This window comes from Trachurus japonicus, chromosome 11 (assembly GCF_045865225.1).
Source record: "Trachurus japonicus isolate A0001 chromosome 11, Traja_1.0".
Lineage (NCBI taxonomy): Eukaryota > Metazoa > Chordata > Actinopteri > Carangiformes > Carangidae > Trachurus > Trachurus japonicus.
This window is the reverse complement of record NC_140917.1, coordinates 1,868,463-1,886,980: the sequence shown is the minus strand read 5'-3', so window position 1 is coordinate 1,886,980 and position 18,518 is coordinate 1,868,463. Positions and strand designations below refer to the sequence as shown.

General features: G+C 47.5%; 1 protein-coding gene across 1 annotated transcript; it reads right to left on the bottom strand.

The window, feature by feature from the left end:
- Positions 1-10: 10 nt before the first annotated feature.
- Positions 11-13,364, bottom strand: LOC146977880 (uncharacterized). Its single transcript, XM_085790436.1, has 5 exons — positions 13,067-13,364; positions 3,072-3,362; positions 1,646-1,975; positions 984-1,072; positions 11-878 (listed from the first exon to the last, which is right to left on the bottom strand). Exons 1-5 carry the CDS (start codon positions 13,362-13,364, stop codon positions 759-761), a joined length of 1,128 nt encoding a protein of 375 aa, XP_085646562.1. The 3' UTR covers positions 11-758.
- Positions 13,365-18,518: the final 5,154 nt, after the last annotated feature.

Genomic DNA, 18,518 nt, shown 5'->3' with positions numbered 1-18,518 from the left:
TGTTTGGACCATTCAAAAGTGAACTCTATCCGCCGCCATTATATGAAAATCCGTTGCCAGCCGGACCCCCCCTGCAACTCCTAAAGCGTTTTAATGACGATGAAAGTTCTCCAAACCCTTCTTTGGCATGACGGTGAGTAGAAAATTGGTGAATTATTTATTTCGGGCCAAGTATCCCTTTCATTTTAAAAAATGTGTTAAATGTTTGAAATATTTGCAAAAATTAACATGTTAACTTTGACACACTAATGTTTATATTTTCTCATATATATATATTTATAGACAGTGAAGCATGAAGCAACGGGGTAGCTGTTATTAATGGCTAAATAAACTATTTACATATAGTCAGGAATCATCAGGTGACTTGTGACAGACAATTCATACAGATTTCCTCTCTGCTTTCCCTCAGATTCAGAAAGTCCCAACAGTCCTGAAGACGATGATCCAAAATCCAGGTTCACTTAACTTTGGATGAGATTATGAGGGGAAAAAAACATTCATAACTTTGCCTATGAAGGCAGCGTTACTGCTCAGTCTCTAAACCAATAAATGAGTGTTGTTTCTCCAAGAGATACTGTGCTGCAAAAACCAGTTCATCACATGAGAATGAGAGGAGAGATGAAACCACAGATGATTTCCTCCCGCAGGATCTCAGTGACACTCTAAAGGGAACATCTGAGGGACGATGCTGCATCGTTGACTGAGCTGATGGACAGGTGTGTGGCAGCCGACGAGTCTGGATGTAAAAAGACAAGTTGCTACTCTGCAGCCTGGACTCCTTCTTCTTCAGCTGGCCCTCCCTCGGCTGTGGAAACACCCAGGTTGAAAAACTGCAGCTCTTTGGCCTCCTGTTGGCCCGGCTTCTGCCCCCTGGTGGCCTGGAGAGATGTGGCAGCACACAGACAAGAGACTTCAGTTCAACACACAGGAGCTGAGAGCTTCATGTCAGACAGAGCTCAGGTCAACAAAGGAGAGTCTGGTACCTTAAGGATGAGACAGATGACGGTGATGAGCAGCAGCAGCAGCAGACCAAGAGTCAGGACGACCAGTCTGATGATGCGACCCGTTGGATCTGATGAGACACATTCAGTCATCACGTTACATCACATGACATGAGTACAACAGCTTCATTAACCTGGCAAATCCAACCTGGTGCTACAATTTACTAATATTTTACTAATATTTTAGGTCTACTAGAATATATCTGAAGATTTTCTTTTGAATTGCTCCTGTTTTGCAGCAGCGATGAATGGGAGCAGACCGATCTTACGCTGTTTGGGCAGTTTACATCCCACAAATCGCTTTTTTCTTTTTCACAGACAGCGTCAGATGGCTGTTCAAACATGCACAGGGATTTGTTTACTCCAAGAAAGCCAACATTTCAGTAAACAGAGCTGCAATACAAAGTCTTGTGGGATGTAAACAGTACTATACAGAACTACTGCATAACAGTCTGAGACATTAAAAAGAAAATCTCCAGATTCATTCTTTTAGACCTAAAATATTAGGAAACTGTAGAACAAGGTAGAATTTGCCTGGAATTGTCCTTTAATCAGACCTCTGTGATGTGTCTGAAGTGACCTCAACATGTCTGAGTCAGTTCTTAGAGAATAAGCACAGACAGGTGAAATGTGCTTCAACTCACCTGAGACGGTGAGGGACAGTCGACGGCTCTCAGAGGAGAAGTTATGAGAGAAAACGTAGAGGTGATAAACACAGCTGTAGTTTCCTTGGTGGGCGGGCTCTGCAGCAGGAAACAGGAAGGAGGCGGAGTGATTGACAGCTGGCTGGGTGTAGTTGTCCGTTGTGTCTGATGAGGTGAAGGTGAGCTGGAAGGAGCCTCCTGGGTACTGTGGCTGGATGGAGCAGCTGATGGTGAAGTTGGAGCCCATCAACACTCCTGAATAACCCTGCTGCTGGGCCTGGGAGACCCCGTACATGGAGGACACAGAGATGATTGGCTGGACCAGCAGGTCTGCAAACAGAGAGATGAAATCAGTTTCTAAAAGTACTCTAATCTTCACTGAAGAGATAACAAGACAATATGTATATTTTGGGGGGCTTTTGCCTTTAATCAATAGTGTAGAGAGACAGGAAATGGGGAGGCAGAGAGAGGGGGAATGACATGCAGCAAAGGGCCGCCCGAGTCGGGATTCAATACGGGGCTGGCTGCAGTGAGGACTGTAGCCACTGCACATGCAGCACCGAGCTAAATGACGCACCTAACAAGACAATATTGATCTTAATTTAGGGCTGCAACTAACAATTATTTTCATCATCAGTTAATCTGTCGATTATTTAAACGATTAACGATTAGTTGTTTTTGTCAATAAAATGTTAAACATTTTTGAAAAAATTTGACTTTTTTTTCTTAAAAAAAACCACAAACCGATTATTCGATTATCAAAATAGTTGACGATTAATTTTATAATTGAGTATTGTTTGTTTGATTAATTGATTAATTGTTGCTGCTCTATCTTAATTATTCTATTATAAATCAACAGTAAACTGAACTCCCGGTGCAGTTATAATTCATTATTAATTTTTATTACTGTAATTTCCCATCAATGGGATCAATAAAGTATCTATCAATCAATCAATCAATCAATAAATTAATACGAAAACAAATACGAATGAGGTACACGAAAAAACAAGCTAGTCGCACCAAATTTCCCTCTGTTGTATTTTTATTTAGATTTAATTAAATGTAGACCGTGTTGATTGAAGCTGCAGCCAACGTGTCTGGCTGTGGTAAATAATCCTCAGAATGGATTTCTCATGGCTCCGATCCCGTTCTTCCTTTGGAGTGAGCAGCGTTTCAGACACACAGACAAAAAACATCCAGAGAGCATCGTGGTTCACCGATGAGTATGATTTATGGTCAGACAGGAAAATCAAAATAAGATGTAATATGATGCTTCTGGTGGAGAGACGATGTGTCTGTTCAGTCCAGTGATGCTGCATTAATTGGATGGACCAATTTATGATAAAGTTGTTCTACAACTTAGGTTCAGTGGAGACGACCGACTGTCACTGTAGTATACAGAAATATTACTAACTGAAGGACTTACCTGAACAGGTGATCTCCACGGTGGAGGAAGAGGAAGCTGATGATGAATGTGAACACTCCCTCAGGGTTGATCCATACTCAACACAGTCAGTGTAGATCCCCCACACATCCCTCTCTGAGGACTCCTCCTTTCTTCTTCTTGTTGAAACAGCAGAGCCACAGTCCAGCTCTCTACAGGCTACAGATGCTGCCTTCAGGTTCCAGTTCCAGCTGTCCACTGGTCTCCACTCTCCTTGTTTCAGCTGCAGTTCACCTGCACAGCGACTGGCTCCTCCCTCCAACCTGACAGGCTCTGAACACAGAGAAGAGAGTGAAGAGTAAAAGAAGTGAGTTTAATTAAAACAGAAATGAAGCAAATCCAACCTGTAGCTCCACTTGTACCTGAGCAGGTGAGTCCAACAGCTTTGCCAGGTGAGCAGCTGGTTCTAGTTGAGCCTGAGCTTCTACAGTCCAGGAGAGCTGACTCGTTGCCTCCACACTGGAACTCTTTGGTCCACATTGGAGCCTCCACTGCTCCATAGAGCGCCCCCTGGAGGACTGAAGGAGCCCCACAGCCAAGCTCCCTACAGACCACCTCTGCATCCTGCTGGTCAAAGTCATCTTCACACACTGAGGACCACCACTGGTCAGACTGGTTGGACTTGACCTCCAGTCTGCCTGAACACACACTGGTCCCATTCACCAGCCTGACAGGGTCTGCAGAGAGAGACACAACATAGACAGGACAGATTATGCACTGCTGATGTTTGTATCAAAAGAGTTCATATATCATGAAATATTAGAAAACAACACGGTGACGACAAGGTTGGCAGTAGATGTGTATATATATCTATATATATATAGATATATATATGTGTGTGTGTGTATATATATACATACAAAGATTGAACAAAACAATAAATGATTGGCTCTGACCTCCCTCAAGCGAGCCCCTATAATGTGGACATAACACGGATACATAATATACATAATATTTGTTTAAACCGATTGAATGGTTTGTAAGAAGAAAAAAAAAAGACTAGGCAGATAGATACTGATAAATGCATACAAGATGTGTATCTTATCCATGTAACTGCAATAAGGTAACAAGTATTTGTTTGTATTTGTCTGTCATAAACATCAATAAAAAATAAATAAAAATAAACCGATTGAATGAGGACCAATAAAACACAAAGGAGAATGGAACAAGGAACATTGCTGATCTCTCCTTCAGAAGGAATACAGGCTCATTAAAGCAGATATCAGTGGAATGTTTTTGTTAATATAAGTCCTAAATAGTCCTATTTTCCGTCAGCAATCACTTACATGAAGTATTTCAGCCTAAACACGAGTCTCTCCGTCACTCTGCTCTGCTGTAACCCGAGGAGAAAATTTTCCTTGTGGGATACAAGTGTTATCCAATGAGGGGAGAGAACGGCATGAAGGGCTGTGTGTGCAGCCAAGGGATGCGCGTGAATGTGGTGACGTAGCACGAGGACCAATTGATGCCTGACAAGGGCGGGGGCTGCTAACTCATGGTGCGTTCAAGGAAACTCGTACTTTGTGTTTTTCCTTCCTGTGAAGTCATACCAGTTCGATCTGGTACGAGTTCACGGGTCGGAAGTTACGAGTGGCCGTTATAGGGAACTTTCACAGACAACAGGACGGTAAAAACACGAGCTACGGGTTACCTGGAACGCTACCAAGTCGTAGTTGTGACTTGAAGCTGTAACTTACGGTTTCAAAAGCCTGCCTTGAACACAGCATTAGCCGAAACGGCCGTGCCGCTGTTATCTGCTTTAAAGAAGACCTATGCAAGATTTTTCCCATGGCTATGCTACATTTTTACTGTACCTTGATTAAAAAGGTAAAAGGTATTAATTATATAATCGTTTGCATAACCCCTGCCATATATATACACATATATATATTGACCCCTTGCACGTGACGTCACGTTCCACTCGCGGTAGCTACGGACGCCATAATGGACGGCAAAAGAACAGTGGACGTCAATTTAATTCAATGGGCGCGTTATAGTTTTGTGACATACCGTGGTTGTAGGGTTTCCCCTCCTTTTCCACTGAGCTGGTTCGAGTGCTGGTTCGGAGCCAGAGCTTGACTAGCACCGGTTCTTTGCTTTTCCACCGCTTAAGAACTGGTTATTGGTTCTTAAAACTGGTCCCAAGCACCAACTCCTTGCTGGGCTAGAGCTAAGAACCGGGGGCTGGCCACTGGCAGCGGGGTTACATGAGCAACAGGACCAGTGCGAAGATATACAGACACGTTATCGATGCCATTATAAGTTAGTTTATCTACAGTGTATAGTCGATGTAAACACAGTTGAAGCTAACTAGCTGAGCTACATGCTGTGGCTAACAACAGCTAACGCTAGTATTAAACATAGCACCGTCACAATGTAGTTGCCGCCGTCGGATCGCGGCGATTACAACATAGACGGCTTCCTGTTTTCTTTTCTTTTTCAGCCGGGTTTAATCAGAGAATGATCACTAATTATACAGACGTCAGGTCTTCAACAACCACAGGTCGGACCAGGTTTTAATTTCCAGGTCTGTTAACTGTAGTTAGCAGCAGCAAAGACAGCAGCAGCTGCTGTATGGGGAGTGTGGCACTGACTTGACGTTAGCTCCTTAGCAGTGGAAAAAGCACAGAAAATAGATATTCTGCGGCGAATAACAAATAAACAAACAGAATATTGCAACGGATGAGTAAATATTCTATTTTAAATAAGGGATAATGCTGTGAGGTTGTAGTGTGAAGTGATCGAGCCACATTGTTGGACGGCACCCATACACAGTACATCAGGGGTAGGCAACTATATTTGTCGAAGGGCCAGAATTTTTCTCAACAGACACCCCGAGGGCCGGACATTCAAATAGGCCTAGATTGAAATTAAATTCACCTTTTTGCTTAATAATTTGGTTGTTTATATTTTATATTTGTATTTCTCTTGTGCACATCATTTTTTATTTATACACATCGTTGGTGTTTTGTTTTGTATGATATAAAATTAAAAATCTTGACATAGCCCATCATATCATCATTTACATATCATGCTGCTGGAACTTTACACTGCTGGCTTGTATCCTGAGACATGCCCTGTGATTTTCAGCCTAAATATGAAAGGAGGCTGACCATTAGGCTACAGGGCAGGTCCGTTCTCAAGTTATTGGTCCTGACACGTGTGTTTCTCTTCTATAACACACATTCTACATCTCAGAGGCGACGTCTTTCACGGGCTTCATTCACCTTTCAAACGAGGCAGAGCTCAGTAGGAAACTTTAGGAGAGACACGGGCCGAAGGCACCAGGACACAACACCGGGGGAAAAGCAGGTCCGTGCAACCACGTGCAGCTGTGCGCCGCGGACGTGCACGGAAAAACAACCGCGTTGCATCAAATGCGCGCCGCTACAGCTTTTGAGTTGGGAGCGCACATGACGCGCGTCTCCATCTGAACGGCCCCCCATGCATGAAGTACACACACCTTCGTGTCTGCAACAGGCAGGGAAAACCCTGCAGTCCAGCCGGCTCCCCAACGGCTGCGGCCCGCTGCAAGGCGTTTCCTTAGCCCAGTGCTGGGGCTCACAGGCACACACAAACAATGCGCTGGGACCATAGGCTGGGACATGTGTCCCAGCGCATTGACTTACAGGCGCCGTAGGCACAGAGACCGAGAAATACAGTACTTAAACAATTAGAACTCAGTCGCGGGCCACATTGGAAGGTCCGGCGGGCCACATTCGGCCCGCGGGCCGCCTGTTGCCGACCCCTGCAGTACATTATCACTGAGCACTTTCTGCCGTCCGTCATGGCGTCGCCTCTCGCGTCACGTGATAATTGTGACGTAGCTGCAAGGGGTCAATACTAGGGCCAGGACTCGATTAAAAAAATTAATCTAATTAATTAGAGGCTTTGTAATTAATTAATCAATCGCATTTTAATCGCATATAAATATTTGACCTGAGAACAGTGAGAAGCATTTTTTTGTCACATGGATTTCAGTATACCATTGAATGACTGAATACATAAGCTTAAGCAAGGTGGTACTTAACCAAGACCAACAGACTAGGGATGCAAATGATCAATTAATTAATTAGCCTAATCGATATTTGATACCCTCCTTGAACCGCCACCTTACCGTGGTGGAGGGGTTTGAGCACCCGAATGATCCTGGGAGCTATGTTGTCCGGGGCTTAATGCCCCTGGTAGGGTCTCCCAAGGCAAACAGGTCCTAGGTGACGGGTCAGACTAAGAGTGGTTCCAAAACCCCTTATGAGTGGAACAATACCGAGGACGTTCACGTCGCCCGGATCGGCGTCACCGGGGCCCCACCCTGGAGCCAGGCCTGGGGTTGGGGCTCGCAGGCGAGCGCCTGGTGGCCGGGTCTCCGCCCACGGGACCCGGCCGGGCCCAGCCCGAAGGAGCGACGTGGGCCCGCCTTCCAGTAGGCCCACCACCCGCAGGAAGGACCATAAGGGGCCGGTGCCGTGTGTTTTGGGTGGCAGCCGTGGGCGGGGGCCCCGGCGACCCAATCCCCGGACAACAACTCTGGCTTTAGGGACATGGAATGTCACCTCGCTGGGGGGGAAAGAGCCTGAGCTCGTGCGGGGGGCTGAGAGGTATCGACTAGAGATAGTCGGGCTCACCTCCACGCACAGCCTGGGCTCTGGAACCCAACTCCTTGAGAGAGGCTGGACTCTCTTCCACTCGAGCTGGTGTGGGTTTGCTCATAGCCCCCCAGCTCAGCCGCCATGTGTTGGAGTTCTCCCCACTGAACGAGAGGGTCGTTTCCCTGCGCCTTCGGGTCGGGGATAGGTCTCTCACTGTTGTCTCGGCCTACGGGCCGAACGGCAGTGCAGAGTACCCGGCCTTCCTGGAGGCCCTGGGAGGGGTGCTGGAAAGTGCTCCAACCGGGGACTCCATCGTTCTGCTGGGGGACTTCAACGCTCACGTGGGCAGCGACAGTGTTACCTGGAGAGGTGTGATTGGGAGGAACGGCCTCCCCGATCTGAACCCGAGCTGTGTTTTGTTATTGGACTTCTGTGCTAGTCACGGTTTGTCCATAACGAACACCATGTTCAGGCATAAGGGTGTCCATCAGTGCACGTGGCACCAGGACACCCTAGGCCGGAGGTCAATGATCGACTTTGTAGTCGTGTCATCTGACCTCCGGCCGTATGTCTTGGACACTCGGGTGAAGAGAGGGGCTGAGCTGTCAACTGATCACCACCTGGTGGTGAGTTGGATCCGCTGGCAGGGGAGGAAGCTGGTCAGACTTGGCAGACCCAAGCGTATCGTGAGGGTCTGCTGGGAACGTCTGGCAGAATCCCCTGTCAGGGGGTCTTCAACTCCCACCTCCGGGAGAGCTTTGACCGGATTCCGAGGGAGGCCGGAGACATTGAGTCTGAATGGACCATGTTCTCCACTTCCATTGTTGACGCGGCCGTCCGGAGCTGTGGCCGTAAGGTCTCTGGTGCTTGTCGTGGCGGTAATCCCCGAACCCGGTGGTGGACACCAGAAGTAAGGGATGCCGTCAAGCTGAAGAAGGAGTCCTACCGAGCCTGGCTAGCTCGGGGGACTCCCGAGGCAGCTGACGGGTACCGGCAGGCCAAGCGGACGGCAGCCCGGGCGGTCGCGGAAGCAAAAACTCGGGTCTGGGAAAAGTTCGGGGAGGCCATGGAGGAGGACTACCGGTCAGCCTCGAGGAAATTCTGGCAAACCATCCGACGCCTCAGGAGGGGGAAGCAGTGCTCCGCCAACACTGTTTACAGTGGAGGAGGGGAGCTGTTGACCTCGACTGGGGATATCGTCGGACGGTGGAAGGAATACTTCGAGGATCTCCTCAATCCCACTGACACGCCTTCCGTCGAGGAAGCAGAGGCTGGGGATTCAGAGGCCGATTCATTCATCACCCAAGCTGAAGTCACTGAGGTAGTCCGGAAGCTCCTCAGTGGCAAGGCACCGGGGGTGGATGAGATCCGCCCTGAGTACCTCAAGTCTTTGGATGTTGCGGGGCTGTCGTGGCTGACACGCCTCTGCAGCATCGCGTGGCAGTCGGGGACAGTGCCTCTGGACTGGCAGACCGGGGTGGTGGTCCCTCTCTTCAAAAAGGGGGACCGGAGGGTGTGTTCCAACTACCGGGGGATCACACTCCTCAGCCTCCCGGGGAAAGTCTATTCCAGGGTGCTGGAGAGGAGAATTCGGCCGATAGTCGAACCTCGGATTCCGGAGGAACAATGCGGTTTTCGTCCTGGCTGTGGAACGCTGGACCAGCTCTACACCCTCCGCAGGGTGCTCGAGGGTGCATGGGAGTTTGCCCAACCAGTCCACATGTGTTTTGTGGACTTGGAGAAGGCTTTCGACCGTGTCCCACGTGGCATCCTGTGGGAGGTGCTCCGAGAGTATGGGGTCGGAGGCCCTCTGCTAAGGGCTGTACGGTCCCTGTATGACCGGAGCAGGAGCTTGGTTCGCATTGCCGGCAGTAAGTCAGACCTGTTCCCGGTGCGTGTTGGACTCCGGCAGGGCTGCCCTTTGTCACCGGTTCTGTTCATTATTTATATGGACAGAATTTCTAGGCGCAGCCAAGGGCCGGAGGGGGTACGGTTCGGGAGCCACTTGATTTCATCTCTGCTTTTTGCAGATGATGTGGTCTTGTTGGCTCCCTCGAGCCAGGACCTTCTGCATGCACTGGGGCGGTTTGCAGCCGAGTGTGAAGCAGCTGGGATGAGAATCAGCACCTCTAAGTCCGAGGCCATGGTTCTCGACCGGAAAAAGGTGGCTTGCACCCTCCAGGTCGGGGGAGAGTTCCTGCCTCAGGTGGAGGAGTTTAAGTATCTTGGGGTCTTGTTCACGAGTGAGGGGAGAACGGAGCGCGAGATCGACAGGCGGATCAGTGCGGCGGCCGCAGTAATGCGGTCATTGTATCGGTCCGTCGTGGTGAAGAAGGAGCTGAGCCGAAAGGCAAAGCTCTCGATTTACCGGTCGATCTACGTTCCCACCCTCACCTATGGTCATGAACTCTGGGTCATGACCGAAAGAACGGGATCCCGGATACAAGCGGCCGAAATGAGTTTCCTCCGCAGGGTGGCGGGGCGCTCCCTTAGAGATAGGGTGAGGAGCTCTGTCACCCGGGAGGAGCTCGGAGTAGAGCCGCTGCTCCTCCACATCGAGAGGAGCCAGCTGAGGTGGCTCGGGCACCTGTATAGGATGCCCCCTGGACGCCTCCCTCGTGAGGTGTTCCGGGCATGTCCCACCGGGAGGAGGCCCCGAGGAAGACCCAGGACACGCTGGAGTGACTACGTCACTCGGCTGGCCTGGGAACGCCTTGGGGTCCCCCCGGAAGAGCTGGAGGAAGTGTCCGGGGAGAGGGAAGTCTGGGGATCCCTGCTCCGACTGCTGCCCCCGCGACCCGACTCCGGATCAAGCGGATGAAAATGGATGGATGGATGGATGGATATTTGATACATAAATGGTCTTTCCTGCCAATACACTATGATGATTACTGTATTCAACTAGGCGACTTAAATCACAGTAGCAAACTGATTTGTTGAAGGGCGTCAGTTTACTTTGAAAAGTGGTGGGGACAATGATCATATGTAGCCCCCCCCCGCCGCACCGTACCATCGCACCTGACAACGTCTCCCAGACGTAACCGTTCTCAACCAGACTCTGGTCTCCTATAGTGGACCGTCTGGCTCCAAGTTTAAGCAAATAAATGAGCAAAGACCCGACCAGGTCCGACCAGTGTTGAAGCCTGGACATGTTTTTTAATTAATTCTGCGCCGGACCGCGGCAAAAAAAAAAAAAGAAGAAGCCCGTAGTTGTGTACATAGAGACGTGACAGGTGTGGCACGACAAGCTGGTGATCAGCTGTGGTCAGTGAATTGTTAGACTATACTAGGTCATTTCGATTTGCGCATCTGTGTTTTTTCCTTTTTATATTTTTTTTATAACATTTATATGCGCATCGAGAGCGAGTGAGCAAGCGCGAGATAAATAGCGGGTGCACACCAGATGACTGCCAACCGGCAAAAACTGAAACAAGACGGTTAAAGAGAGGAAAAACACGGAATATACAATAGGCCTATATGTCCAAAAGACTTTGTCCCGTCGTCACGACGTGAACGAGGGAGGATCTGATGGTGGCTCAGGTTTAGTGATGAGGAAACCGTCACTGCAGCTGCACATGTCCGCAGCTGCTCCAATAGACACGTCACTAACTTTATTTTGAAGGGACAGATTAGATGTTGATTTTGTTAACAGTGACTTTGGGTGCTGTCCGGTACAACTGACCTCCTCCCTCCTCCCTCCCCCAGCCCCCCTCCCCATGGTGCGGCTTGAAAACTCCTCTTTCTCCAAAGCGGGAGATGACAGAAAGAGCCTGAGAACTACTGTAACTACTGTAACATCGAAGCTACGTTGTTGCGAGTTATTGGCTCTGGCAGAAGCTCTGCGCCGTGCACACTGTAGGTTCCTAATCAATGAAGCCATGAGCTTGACGCTCTCCTCCCTCGTAACATCCACTTTAAAGGCAAAAAAAACTCCACACGTTCTTTCGTTCCTTTTCATAGTTTACTCCGAAAAATAAAGCGAGATACAATCCAGCATGATGAAAATAAAAAAGGCCAGAGCAAAATATCTAGAAAATGCTGAGTAAATGCAGAGGTAAAGGCAGAGAGGTCAAAAAACTGTGTGGCTCCACTCCATGACGACTGACCTGACTGACTGCTTCACGTGAATCACGCACACACGTATCAATCCGCATTAAAGGTTACATGTGCGATTTTTAACCTCTAAACATCCACACATTTTTAAGTGAAATGAATTAAATAGTAACTTATTAATATTAACTGTTCACCTGTAAATAATGTAAATAACCCATTTTTATCATAATTAACAACAACCTCTTCTTAAATGTAAACTTAAATTATTATCCAAATACTAATGAACTAAAAACAGCATTTAGGCTCCTATATTACCGGCCCCTAATTGTTATCAATGTCCTTTAAACAATTACTCCAAAAGTGTCAACTTAAATTAAAGGAGCCTGAATAACATTACTATCACTTATTGAAAGAAGCTTGCTGTTCTTAGTCCCATTCAAGATGAGATCTTCATAACAGTCCATCAGTTATCCTCTGATTCCTGAAGAAGACAAAGCTTTGTTATAGGGCGACAAAGCTCGTTGGTCTTGGTCTTCACTTTAACCTGACGAACAAGCCCGTTGCCATCAGGAAAAGTCTCCACAATCCTTCCAAGTGGCCAGGAATTTCTGGGTGACGTATCGTCCACGATCAACACTACGTCGCCGACACAGAAGTTTCTTCCAGGTGAAGACCATCGCTGACGTTCTTGGAGCTGTGTCAGATATTCTTTGCACCAGCGTTTCCAGAAGACATCCGCGAGGTACTGAATCTGTCTCCATCTGCGATTAACGTATTGGTCATCTTTATCAAATACTCCTGGTGGTAACTCGGGTTTGACTTTGAGCAACAACAGGTGGTTGGGTGTGAGGGCCTCTAAATCGTAGAGGTCTGTTGATGCCTTTGTGATGGGCCTGCTGTTTATGACCACCTCAGCTTCACAAAGTAAGGTATGGAGACCCTCTTCGTCCAACAATTGCTCCTTAACTGTGATGTTCAAGATTTTTCTGACTGAACGGATTAACCGCTCCCAGCTGCCTCCGTGGTGAGAACCTGCAGGCGGGTTGAAATTCCACTGAACACCTCTCTGCTGCAAGTGTTTCTCAATCCTGTGGGTGTTCCATTCCTTGATCGATTTCCTCAACTCACTGTCGGCTGACCGAAAGTTGGTTCCATTATCTGAATACATCTCTCTTACTTGTCCTCTTCTGGCAAGGAATCTTCTGATGGCGTTAAGACAGGCATCAGTGTCGAGTGAAGATGCAACTTCCAGATGCACGGCTCGTATAGCAAGACATGTGAAGATAACGCCGTATCTCTTTACTTGGACTCTTCCTCTTTTCACTAGGAACGGACCGAAGTAGTCGACGCCGACTCTTGTAAAAGGAGGATCGTCTGGCAGGACCCTGCATGTAGGTAGATCTGCCATGAGCTGCTTGCCTGCGGCTCCCTGTAGTCTTTTACAGACAACGCACTTGGACAGGAACCTTCTGATGGCTCCACTGGCTCCAGGGATCCAGAATCGCTGCCGTAGCTGAGCCAACATGTGATTCCTTCCGGCGTGAGCTGTAATGTCATGAATGTGTCTTAACACCAGCCTTGTGATGTGTGAATCCTTGGGCAAGATGGCTGGCTGCTTGGAGTTATCAGGCATCGCCGCGCGGCTCAACCTTCCGCCGACTCTCATAACTCCATCTTGGAGTACTGGATTTAACTTAAAGAGTGAGCTACTTTTCTTTACTCTTTGATGTTCCTTTAACGCAGCCAAATCTTCTTTGAAACTTCGCTTCTGACAATACTTCACAATTTCTGTTTCTGCTTCAGTCAAGTCGTTACAAGTCAGATACTTTCCTTTAACGGCTTTCTTGAATTCCGTCATCCTGCTTTCTCCGTCTACTGCTTGTAGTTCCTTTCTCTTTTCCTTTAGCTCTTTCAGCAAATCCTTAAGTTTCAGAAACCATCCCACAGCCCGCTTCAACGCTGTCCAGGAAGAGTAGTGGTTCATCCACTGATCCATGGAATCCTCGAGCTCTTGTGCCTGAATGACATGCACTTGAGTCACTCTTTTGACCTCTGGGTCGTTGATATCCAGCATGCCAGGATCTGGATTTTTAGGCCACTGGTCTTGTGAGCTGAGCAAGAAACTTGGTCCTGAAAGCCAGCTCTCATTTTTCAAAAACGCTTCCACAGTCTGTCCTCTTGAGACGAGATCAGCGGGATTCAGAGTGGTGTTGATGTATCTCCACTGAGATGTTTGAGAGTGATCCAGGATTGCTGAAACCCTGTTTGCAACGAACGTCTTGAATCTGGTGCTCTCACTGTTCAAGTACTTTAGCACAGCCGTGCTATCGGTCCAAAAGATCGATTCATGAAGCTCCAACTCAAGCTCTTTCCTCAGAAGCTTGTCCATTTTTATTGCGACTGTGGCCGCAGTCAATTCCATCCTGGGAATAGTTGGGGACTTCAAGGGCGCGACCCTTGTCTTTGCCAGGATCAAGGTGGATTGAGTTTCACCAGTTGAAAAGCGCAGCAGTAAGTAGCTTGTGGTTCCGTAGGCATCTTCACTCGCGTCAGCAAAGTGATGAAGCTGCGCAAAGACTGGCGTACCAAACTGCTTCAACTTGACACATCTGTCGACTCCAAATTTCTCAAGCTGTGGCAAACTTGAGATCCACTTATTCCAACTTTTGACCACAGTGTCTGGCAGGTCTTCATCCCAGCTATACTTCTGCCGACATAAATCCTGCAGGATTCTTTTCGCGGGCAATATTACTGGAGCGAGAAAGCCCAGCGGATCAAAAATTGAACTGACCAAGGAAAGCAGGCCTCTCCTAGTGTGTGGTCGATCTTTGAGGTTGATCTTGAACCTGAACTGATCCGATTCGGCACACCACTGGATGCCCAATGCTCTCTCCATTGGCAGATTGTCCTCATCTAAGTCCAGATCTTGAAACCCTTGAGCTCTTTCCTCTTCCGGGATTGAGTTAAGCAGCTTCCTGTTGTTGCTTGACCACTTTGTCAGTCGGAATCCTCCTTTTGCCAACATGCTTCTCAACTCAGCGCACAGTGATGGCTGTATCTTCATCAGAAGCCGACTTAAGACAGTCGTCTACATAAAAATTTTTCCTAACTGTTTTAGCCGTCTCTTGTCCAAACTCCTCTGCAAAATCCGTTGCACATTTCTGAAGCGCAAAGGTGGCGACACTTGGCGAAGATGTTGCGCCGAAGATATGGACCAGCATCTTATGTTCAACGAGGTCCAGCTCATAGTTGCCGTCGGGCCACCATAGAAATCTGAGGAGATCCGTGTCTTCGTTACTCACTCTGACTTGGTGGAACATGGCCTCCACATCAGCCATGACCGCCACAGCCTCCTGGCGGAACCTCATGAGGACCCCCACCAGCGAGCTTGTAAGGTCCGGACCCTGTAGGAGCTGCTGGTTCAATGACATTCCTCGGAAGCTTGCGCCACAGTCAAACACGACGCGCAACTTCTGCTTGGTTGGATGTCTGACTCCATGGTGAGGCAGATACCACGTTCGCCCCTCAGCAGGTTCACGCTCATCACCATCAAGCTTCACTGCGTAACCTTTCTTGAGCAGGTCGTCCATGAAAGCCACATATTCTCCATAGAACTTGCCGTCCTTTGAGAACCTCTTCCGTAAGTTCAATGCACGTTGCTCCGCAACTGCTCTGTTGTTCGGCATGCACAAACATTTCTTCCTCACTGGAAGACAAACGTCGTAATGACCGTCTTTAAGTACAGCAGACTGTGACACCATGTTGATAAACTGATGGTCGTCCTTAGACATTTCGATGTCTTCGTCTTGTCCAGCATCAGGAAAGTCCTGCTTGAATTGTAGCTGCCAGAGCTCTTCAAGCTTGGCTACTGAGATTCTGTTTGCAGTAATTCCTGTCAGTGTGTTTGCCTCCACCGTGTCACTTCCACCTCTAAGTGGTCCGTTCACTGTCCAGCCTAATATCGTCCTGACGGCGTATGGTCCATTGTCCACGCTGTTGACCACTTGCAGCGGCTCCATCGCCTTGGGAACATTGCTCCTATGAGCAATCCAACTTCTGCTTGGATAGTGGGGATTTTCACCTCCTTTAGGTGGGGCCAACTGTCAATATCCTCTTGACGGGGAATATTGTCCTTAGCTACGGGAATGTCCTTTTGTGAATACACCTCAGAAAGTTCAACAAACTGGTTGCTGTCCAAACTGCTGATCTCCAGACCAGCCACAATGCGCGTGTTCACGATAGATTCATTCCCCATAGTTCGCAATGAGATGCTTACATTGCGTCCATTCATGTTCAGTTGGTTTATCAGTGACTCTGTAGCAAAAGTAGCCGAGCTACCGGGATCCAAAAACGCGTACGTAGTCACTGTCTTGGTTCCTTTTTGTGCCTTGACACACACTGGAATGATCGAAAGAACACAATCGTCTTTACCGGCCCCTGTGACCCCAAAAGTTTCAGCCGTTTGTACAAGGGCACTTGAAACAGATTGCTGTTCACAATAGTCCTTTCCTGCTTCTTCTCTTGAGTCCTTGATGGTAATGTGCAATGGTGTGGGATGCAGTCTGGAGCATTCTTCACATTGAAGTTTCTGTTTGCAGCTGCTGCTCATATGACCATGCTTTAAACATGCAAAACACAAACCTTTGCTCCTCAAGAAACCAATCTTGTCTTTATGTTGCTTGCTCTTGAATTTCTTGCAAACTGTGAGACTGTGTTGCTCTCCAGTACAATAAACACAGGGTTTGCTGAAACCGTCGACTGAGACAGGTTGTGTTTTTGCTACTGTCTGTTTTTCATTTTCCATCCTGGGAGGCACAACAACTGTTGTGAACACTTTCCTTGATTTGAATGTCTCTGAGTATTGTGGTTTTGGTTTCTGTTTTACAGGATCTTTCATGTTTATTGTGTTTTCCTTTATGTTTCCATAGAGTGGATGCAGAAGATACTTAACTTGATGATTCACAAAGTCAACAAAATCCTTGAACTTAACTCTTTTCTTTGTTCTTTCTTGCAGGTCGCAAGCGGATTTCCTCCAAGACTCCTTGAGCTTATATGGAAGTTTGTTTGCCAGTGCCTTTATATTAGCTGTGTTGTCCAAGTCTTCCATGTAGCTAATATCTGTCATTGTGTTAGAGCAGCCTGTTAGGAACAATGCGAAGGATTGAAGAGAAACTCCATCTTCTGGCTTGATTGTGGGCCAATCCAAAGCCTCCTTTATGTATGCTTCCGCTATCTTGAAGTCATCACCAAAGAACTCCTTTAACATTTGTTTTGCTTTAGTATATCCTGCTGAAGACTCCATGTGGATGCAGCTCTTAACCAACTCATGTGGTTGTCCACTTGTATACTGTAGCAAAAATTGAAGACGATCACGATTGTCACCTGTGCGGCCTTCAATCCCATGTTCAATGGCCCTAATAAAGGAGTTGTATTCCAGTGGGTCTCCTGTAAATGTTTGGATCTTCAGATCAGGAAGTCGAGATGCTTTGTGACTCTTCACGAGATACTCTGTCACGTTGGCTTGCTGAGAGATGGCTTGGCAAAGCCCGTCGAGCACTGGTCCCTGTGGGTCTTTAATTTCAGTCTTTGGTGCAGACGTAGCCAATTGGCTCGTTGCTGCTGGAGTATTTTGTTTAATCCTGGGTGCTGGTAAGGTGGGTCTTGATGGTGGTTGAACGATGGGTTTTGTGTCTGTTTTACCATCCTTATCATAATTTATCTTCTTGTACGTTCTCATATTTTTGTAAGACCTCCATTTTAGCATCAGACTCAGCCAGTGCAGTTTGCATTGCATGCATTTCTTTTCTAGCCTTTATTGAAGCTTCGATTCTTTTTTGTTGGGCCTCAAACTCTGCTTCCCGCTGCTTTTCTTCAGCTTGAATTTGAGCCTCCCTGCATTTTTTCTCTGCATGCCAGTCTGCTTCTTCCTGCTCTATTGCCAGTTTCTCCCATAAAGCTGCAGCCTTTGCTCTTAATGATGCTTGCTCCATTTCCGCCTTTAATCTGACTGAAGACGCTGATGAAAGTGAGCTTCCACTCTGTGATGTAGCTTTACTTCGACTTCTAGTGGTCACTTTTGTTGATGTAGACCTACTGTTTGCAGGTGTTACCTGTCTGTCACACTCTTCAGCCTGCTCAACACGTTTCAAAACATCTTTCATCCAATCCTCACATTTCCAGAAAAAGTCATCCATTATTTTAATCTTTGGATCAAACCAGCTCCTTTGATCATCCACAAATTCCACTTCATCCATTAATTTCTGAAGGTCAGAATTAAGGTTCACAAATTCCTGATGCAAGCCAGTAAAATCAACACGGAGCTTATTTTTTACAGTGTCCACATTTGCATCGTCTTCCATTAATTGTTCAATATGTTTTGTCAAGCTAGTTATCTGTGATAGCTTGTACCTGCGTGCCTGCTCCTTCCTGGCTTTGTGATCTTCAATGGCCTTCTCAGTCATTTTTATTGTCCTTTTTTCACTGTCTTGTTCATCCATAGTAAGCCAGTATTTCCACGTTTATTCAATAAAAATGCCAAAGCACCACAAAGTCTCACTTTGTTATTCAGCCGAACAACAATCCTCTTTTTCCTTTTTTTTACTCACATGCGCCGGCGAGTTGACTAGCGTCAATTAACGATCCGACGCCAGGCTGACGAGCTCCCTCATGCAGCTTGTGACTTTTTCTTTTCCAAAAGTCTCCGTGACATTTCCTTCTTCTGTCCTCCGTTTACCGTCAGGCAGTTCCACGTACCATTAATCCACGAAGAGCGAGTTTTTTGACTAAT

Excerpts from the sequence above, each read along its gene's own strand:
- LOC146977880 (XM_085790436.1), bottom strand. The coding sequence starts at position 13,364 with ATGCCTGATAACTCCAAGCAGCCAGCCATCTTGCCCAAGGATTCACAC. Across the intron at positions 1,073-1,645 it reads ACTGTCCCTCACCGTCTCAG|ATCCAACGGGTCGCATCATC; the intron begins GTGAGTTGAAGC and ends GTGTCTCATCAG. Across the intron at positions 879-983 it reads TCATCTGTCTCATCCTTAAG|GCCACCAGGGGGCAGAAGCC; the intron begins GTACCAGACTCT and ends ACATCTCTCCAG.